We start from the raw sequence: 7,651 nt of genomic DNA on the forward strand, positions 1-7,651 counted from the left end.
GGTGGATCCCTTGAGACTGTGGCCCCTAGCTGCCCTTCAGGTCTAGAATTGAACCTGCTCCTATGGCTTCTAGTCAAACATAAGGCAGACATATGAGCTAAACTTTCACATTAGGTAGATACACTCCTTGGAAAGATCAATCATGGAGAATAAAGGTCTATGTATGCACAGGGAGACAACTCTGAGGGCAGCAGTGTATGGGAGGGAAGGACCCAGGGAAGAGGGGGCTATGGGGAAGCATTGGGAAGAGAGCTGTTGCATTGTGGCAGATTGCAGTCAATGTCATGAGACAAAATGTATGTGAACTGCTGTATGAAAGATGAATCTGCTCTGTAAACTTTTCACCCAAATCACAATAAAATTTTAAAAAATAAATAAAATGGAATTTTGATTTAGGTCTGAAGTCATCCTATTCATATATGCTGCTGCTGCTGTTGTTATGTGCCATCGAGTCCGACCGGACTCAGCGAACCCTCCTTGGGTTGCCGAGGCAGTATCACTACGGAAGTAGATTGCCCAACCTTCCTTCCGAGAAGTGGCTGGTGGGTTTGAACTGCCACCCTTGATTTTTCTAAGATCTACCACCCATGCCTGTCCACATGGATGGCCCTGTTAATATTTGAAATATTGGTGGCATAGCTTCCAGCTTTACAATCACATGCAAGGTACCGCAGTATGACAAACTAACAGGATTGGTATATAAGCATAGAGATTGCAGATTAGCCAAAAGAGAAAAATAATAACCATCCTTAATTCTATCATGAAGAGATAATTACTAGTTAATACTTGGATATATATTCTTCCAGAATATTCTTGCTTTGCAGATAATTGTATAAATTGTTCACCTATGTATATATATATATATATACACACACACATACACACAAATGCATGATTGAAAATATTTGTCAAATATCCATAAATTATCCCCCATCTTGTTCTATTTTAGAAATTACTGTCATTCCAGGAACAAATGCTTCTGTGGCCTTGTTTAGATTGCACTCAGCTTAGACTCTCTATGAGGGCTTGAATTCTAAAGCACTTGTTTGTGGAAGGCTGCAGTCTACAGTGGGAGACCTACCTTCATTCTGAATCTTGATAGAAGTTCAGATGCCATTTGTGTTTTTTCTATTCATTAAATGAACAATGTGGCCTTGCTTAGAATAGTTCGGGACAAAACTAAGGAGGAGCAATTTGCTCTCAGGAAGAGTATGATTGAACGTAGGTTATGCTCACAGAAGAACGAACAAGGGAACTTGCTTGGATGTGTCCTTAATGCCTTACTAAAAATAGCCTATGTTATCTTTTCTATATTAAAGTTGGGGTCCTGGTATTGTCTTGTAGCCACCGTGTGGCTGTGATTCAGGGCAGCTTGTTTACAAGTCATACCCTGACCACCATGTAGCCAGGTGATCAAACCACAGAACAAAATCTTGTATCCCTTTTGAATCTTCAGTTGTGTAGGTCCTTTCTCCACTTCTGTTGTTCCACTTGCAACACTGGTGAATTAACTTGCTACCACTTACGATCTTGTGATGGTTTCCTTTGTACTTGATCAAATATAATGAACATCCTGACTGTGCTTCAGTGGACTCCTTTAGGCTTCTGTACTGTGTATGTGCTGATGGTTTCCCTAATCTTGGATGATTGTCTTTGCCCTATCCAAGGTTTAATAAAAGGATCTTTATAGGCACAGAGCACAGGTCTCATCATGAAACCTAATAAAGATACATACATATATATATATATATACATATATATATATATATATGTATATATATAAATATACACACAAACACACACACATATATATATTTTTTTCTTTTTATAGGATAGCGTGGAGAAGATTTGCATAGAGAAAATAGGGACAAAACAAAGGTTAGTAACTAAAATATAAAACCTGTCAATTAATCATTTAATGGACATTAGTTTTATTGTTAAAATTTCATTAAAATTATTTGAAATAAGTAAAAGTAAAACATTAAGATACTAGCCTATGATAATTTTCTCTTCATGTTTTGTAGCTTCTCTTTAAGTGTGTATATTGAGATGCCATACGTGATTGAATTCATTTCTAGTGATACACATAAACTGAAACAAAAGGTTAGTAAATCTTTGTTTTATTTCTTAAGAACTCTTATTTTAAACTTACTTTTATTTTGTTAAAGCAATGCATGCGCATAGTTTAAAAAGTCAAGTAATACTAACAATCACTTCAGAAAATAATAAGCAGTTCCATGCTGCCCTGCCTGTACCCTACCAACACCCAGAGACTAAACCACTTTAGAATATTTTAGTTGTTTCTTCAGCATACACACACATATGCATATATAAACACACGCATAGTTGACAGTCTTTGTCAAAATGACCATAAATTATCCCCATATTCATGTATTTTAGAAGTTCATATATTTCCATAAGTAAATGCTGTTGTGACCTTGCTTTGATGGCATTCAGTTTATAATCTCGTCATGAAACCTAATAAATACTTACATTATATATATATATTTTTTCTTTGTGTGTGTGTGTGTGTGTGTGTGTATGTCTGTATATATGGTATTTACTCCAGTTTTAAATAAAAAGGTTTTTACTTCTGTTTCTTCATTGATCTGTTTCAGAGTTTATCTTTTGATTATCTATTATAATAAGCTCTGGTATTGTAGTGGTTAAAGTATTCAACTGCTAACCAAAAGGTCACCTGTTCAAACCCACCAGCCACTCCATGGGAGAAAGATGAGACAGTCTGCTTCCATAAAGATTTATAGCCTTGGAAACCCTATGGGGGCAGTTCTACTCTGTCCAAAAAGGTTGTTTTGAATCATAATTGACCTGATGGCAGTGGGTGTGTTTGTTTGTTTTGTTCCCCCTTCAGTCACCTCACTCCTTACTTTTTCTATCCCCTTGGTGCAAAAGAGTTACATCACAATTTTGGTTAAAGCCATAGTCAGTATTTAAGTTATTATGACTTTGTGAAGATTGCTTACCACTGAGCCAAGAACTGTATTATGATTACATACTTTTATATCTTCATGTGATATTTCTTGAAAAATACCTCCACCTTTTCCTTTGCTTAGTTTTCTAGGAATCTATCCACAATTCTTCTCATACAGTCTAACACAGTGGTAAAGACCTCTCTCAGTACTGTTTTTCGTATGGTTAAATCATCGGATTGTCATCACTTTATATTTTCCCTCGAGACCACCCTCCCTTAAGTCTTTGTGCTCCACCTGGCCTGATTACTACTGTTCAGTAGCTCCTTTTACTCTCCCCGCCCCACCCCCTGTTTATTGCTTTAGTCTCTCGGTTTTACAGAGCACACCCTTCATTAACTTTCTGAGCAAGAATGTTTGAGCAGTAATATCTGGAAATATCTTTATATCCATACTGCAGTGGATCATGCAGTAGGGAATAAAATTCTGGTTTGGAAATTATTTTCTCTCAGAGTATTAAAGGCATTGTCTTCTAGCTTCCATTGTTATTTTTTAGAAGTTAATGTAATGTAATTGCTTGTTAATTGCAAATGACTAGTGTTTCCTACTTGATGGGTAAATAAATGCAAATTGATAATACGTTATTAATCCATATATAAAATATTATTTACTTTGTTGTCATTGTTATTTGTTTTGTAGCGCACAGACTGCAAAGCTGTAATTAGCACTGTGGAAGGTAGCTCTTTAGACAGCAGCGGATTTTCTCTCCACATCGGTTTGTCTGATGCCTTTCTCCCAAGAATGTGGGTTGAAAAACATCCTGAGAAGGAAAGTGAGGTATACTGCTTCTTACTTAGAAATAGGAGACACTTTTGAAAAATATTTCATAGTAAACTGATTTTTAAATTAGCCAATTACTGGTAGTCTTTAAAAATTGGCATTAGACAGTGTTGGTCCACACAACATTATTTTCATTTCTGACTTCTCAGGAACTTATGACCTACATGTTGGAAATTCCAGCACTAACATTCTACTTTTATTTGAACTCTTAGTCAACCATCCTGTTGAATAAATCTTATTCTTTTTATTTTTGTAGTATTATTTTACCTTACAATAAAAGTTTAGAATTCCATATAGCTAGTTCTTTTCGAATAAAAATTGCACATTCATTGCAAATACTGAAAATATTAACTATGTGCTTTGTACCTTAGAGCTATGCCTGAAAGATTATTTTTATATACATTTTATGATTATATATATTATATAATTTATAAGGTGCTCTGGTGGCATAGTGGGTAAGATATCAGGCTGCTAACCAAAGGTCTGCAGTTAAAACCCTCCAGTTAGATGCTCCATAGGAGGAAGATGAGACAATCTACTTTTGTAAAATAAAGATTTACAGCCTTGGAAACCCAATGGAGGTCACTATGAGTTGAAGTCATCTCGATGGCAGTGGGTTTGGTTTTTGGTTTTTGTTTTGTATAATTTAGATACTTTTATATAAATTATTTCAGTTATCACACATCAGACTTATGCTCTATTAGAATTAAGCACAAACAATTCTGTTGAAAAATAAAAGCATTGTACAAAAAGGATCAACATAGGTCTGGTGATCCAAGTGTCTGGGCCTGAGATGTACTCTCAATCCTTCCCCTTCCTAATGCCTCACATAACAGATCATTCATCGAGGATTTTGTATCCAAGGCCCAAAAGTTTGTTCCCTAAGGTGATAAATGCTGACATGGATGCAGTTGATGCTAGAAATCAGTTGGAACTATAGGGAAGAACATGACTTATCGATGAAATGTTAGAACTCTAGTGCACAATTGAAGATCTCTCTGCAAGAGTAGATTCAGTTAAGAAAGGAAATCTGAAACTAAAATCAGAAAACTAAGTTCTTGGAAAATATATAGAAAGCCTCATGTCTGCTTGTAGAAACAACTGACACAAAAAGCAAAAGAAAGTAAAGGGTTGATATTTTCCATATTTTATGAAATTGCTACTAGGTGTTTTTCTTTAAAATTTGGATAGATTCCAAAAGTTACAGTACCTTGCCTTGTGGGCTTCATTGGATATCTGTGAAGATAATAGCAGATCTGGGGAAAATTAAGAGCATAACAGGAGACTTTTGTGAGTTTGTGTATTATGTTCGTCTATGAAAATGGGCAAATGTATTACAGAGACTTTATGATTAGAATTGCACATATATTATGAAAACTTGAAATGAATGTATTATCAAATTTGTCTTGAATATAATCTTTTATTATAGGAGTAGTAAAAGTTGATGTAAGAAAATACCATGTTACAAAAAAGTGACCAAAATCATTAACTGAATGCACAGTTACATATATACCTGTCTGCCATTTTGTGTGTCTTTTCCATTTGCTTTTTCCTTCTCGTTTCCCTTCCCCTTAAAAAAAAAAAAAAAAAAAAGATAGTTCCACATTTGTAAAAGTAATTTTATAGTAGTCTCATTATCGAAGCTTGATCAAAATAACTTTCTTAGCTGTTGTTGTTGTTATGTGCCATTGAGTTGGACCTGACTCATAGTGACCCCTCCTTGGGTTTCCTGGCAGTATCACTATGGAAGTAGATTGCCCAACCTTCCTACCTGCCATTTCTTATGTTTAATAATAAAGTAGGATTCTTGGCTTTTCTTTTAATAAACTGAAAACAGACTATAAAAATTAAGATCATTCCTTGAAACTGTTAACTTGGGAGAGCTCTGGTTTGGCTGCACACTACCTTGAAGAATCAAAGACAGCACACAGCAGCAGCTTTTGCTTGAGAAAAGCATTCTCAGGTCCAGTGCAAGGAGAGCAAAAACCCAGTAGGAAGCTTCAACATAACACACATAAGCTTTATTAAAGCAAAAAGTACACTCTCAACAGGGTAGAGAGTGGGCATTTTCCTAAAGAAGGAGCAGCCCCGAGCTCTCTCAGCTACAAGAGTTATATTTTCTAAAAATCAGGGGTTGGATTTTGGCAGGACCTACTGGTATTACATTCTACCAATCCCATCCCTTCTTCTGTTTTCTTTCCTGATATAGCTAACCTTTCCTGTTCAGCCATTTTAACTTTCCCATAGTACTCCTTGATTGTCCACCAAGGGGTTCAAAACCACAATGCAGATTTATTACAATTGCATTGTAATTGCATGGTAATGAGAATCTAGGTTACTTCGAGGCCATCTGTGCACAACTGGTCATGCCCAGGTGGGAAAATGTCCCAGGAAATTCCCTTTTGTAATTTTAGCACTGCATCTGTTTTGCCATTGGTCTGTTTAGAGGGTTTCTGACACAGAATGGTGTTGGGGCCTTTTCCCTGTTCTTACTTCCTAACAAAACTATGAATTTTCAAATTGGGAATATTTTGTTATTCAGTACTTCCTTATGCAAAAATAACCAATTTGATATCTGGAGAAAAATTAGCTCCAGTTGTGTGTGTTTAAAATAGAAAATCTTGGGGAAAACAGAAGTAGGAATGGGAAAAATATTTGGTAAGCAGTAGTTAACCAACTCCCAATGTTTTCATTCCAGATTGTGTTGTCATTTCCACAGATTAGGTCTTTTGGGTTGCAACATATGTAAAAGTGGATTAAGTCTGTCTAACTTAATGTAAACCACATATGGAAGAAAGCAGTTACAAAGAGTTTGGTTTCTTAAGGTTTATTTATAGTATGCAGAATATCATCTTTTGCAGAAACTCTTAAGAGTATCTTAGTATCAGAACCATGAAGAAAATGGGAGAATTTTTAATGTGTACTAATTGATAATTTTCTTCAGTATTTTTTATCACCACTTCTCCCAGAATTTTCTCTTAATCTAACTATGTAGTTTGTACCATTTGAGGCATTCATTTACTAAACAATTTTTAAAAATTCAGTGGTAGGTTCTTTTTAAAAAGGGAATCCATCAGGTAGTGTTAAAATATTAATTCTAATAGGAAGAGAAATCCACTAACACAGTTTGTGGTTACTAGATTTGAGCTACTTTTAATCATGAAATAATGTATTGGTGTAAGTATGATTTGCATTCCTTTTGTGTCCTAATTTACAAATATTTAAAAATTATATTGCATTTCTGTTTTTCTTTTTTGTTAAACATATTTTATTAAAGCTGATTGCGGGGAGGAGAAACATACTAGCATTCATAGAGAAAGCTGCAATATGCTGTACATTGCAGAGAGAAGGAGACAGAAAGAAAGAGACCAAATGGCTTTTATTTGGTTAGAGATAGGCACAGAGGTGGGGAAGAACCATAGAAAATTTGCAAATGATCGGTTAAACTACTAGTTAAAACGTTTTCTTAAACTTTTTTTTGTTGTTACATTTGTTACATTTTTTGTTGTTACATTTTAAGCTTGTTACATCCTGAGAGTTTAACAAAGCATCTGCCAGGTGCTAACTTTCTATCACTGCTTCAGTCTACCTCTCTGTATCTGAAGGTAACACAGACTTGGTTCATTGGTGTTTGCTTCACCCTGGTTACAGAGTAATGAGGTATTTACAGCTCTATCTAAATATTATCAATTCTAATTCTATTTCTTAACATTTTATATGTGGGAGCATGCTTGAGAGAAAGGCATTCTTGTAGACCAAGCTTAGTAAACATTCTTTTTATTTTATTTTATTGTGATTTGGGTGAAGATTTACAGAGCAAATTCACTTTCCATACAGCAGTTCACATACACTTTGTCTCATGACATTGACCACAGTTTACC

At 35.1% G+C, this 7,651-nt stretch overlaps 1 protein-coding gene across 1 annotated transcript in view; it reads left to right on the forward strand.

Moving 5' to 3' along the window:
* Nucleotides 1-7,651, forward strand: part of PARP4 (poly(ADP-ribose) polymerase family member 4) — a 278,765-nt gene that overhangs the window by 190,253 nt on the left and 80,861 nt on the right. The window contains exons 18-20 of the mRNA XM_007955975.1: nucleotides 1,832-1,878; nucleotides 2,025-2,103; nucleotides 3,630-3,767. Coding sequence (XP_007954166.1) covers nucleotides 1,832-1,878; nucleotides 2,025-2,103; nucleotides 3,630-3,767 — 264 coding nt within the window. The remainder of the gene's footprint in view (nucleotides 1-1,831; nucleotides 1,879-2,024; nucleotides 2,104-3,629; nucleotides 3,768-7,651) is intronic.

This window comes from Orycteropus afer, unplaced genomic scaffold (assembly GCF_000298275.1).
Source record: "Orycteropus afer afer isolate SDZICR_OR568_19922 unplaced genomic scaffold, OryAfe1.0 scaffold00561, whole genome shotgun sequence".
NCBI lineage: Eukaryota > Metazoa > Chordata > Mammalia > Tubulidentata > Orycteropodidae > Orycteropus > Orycteropus afer.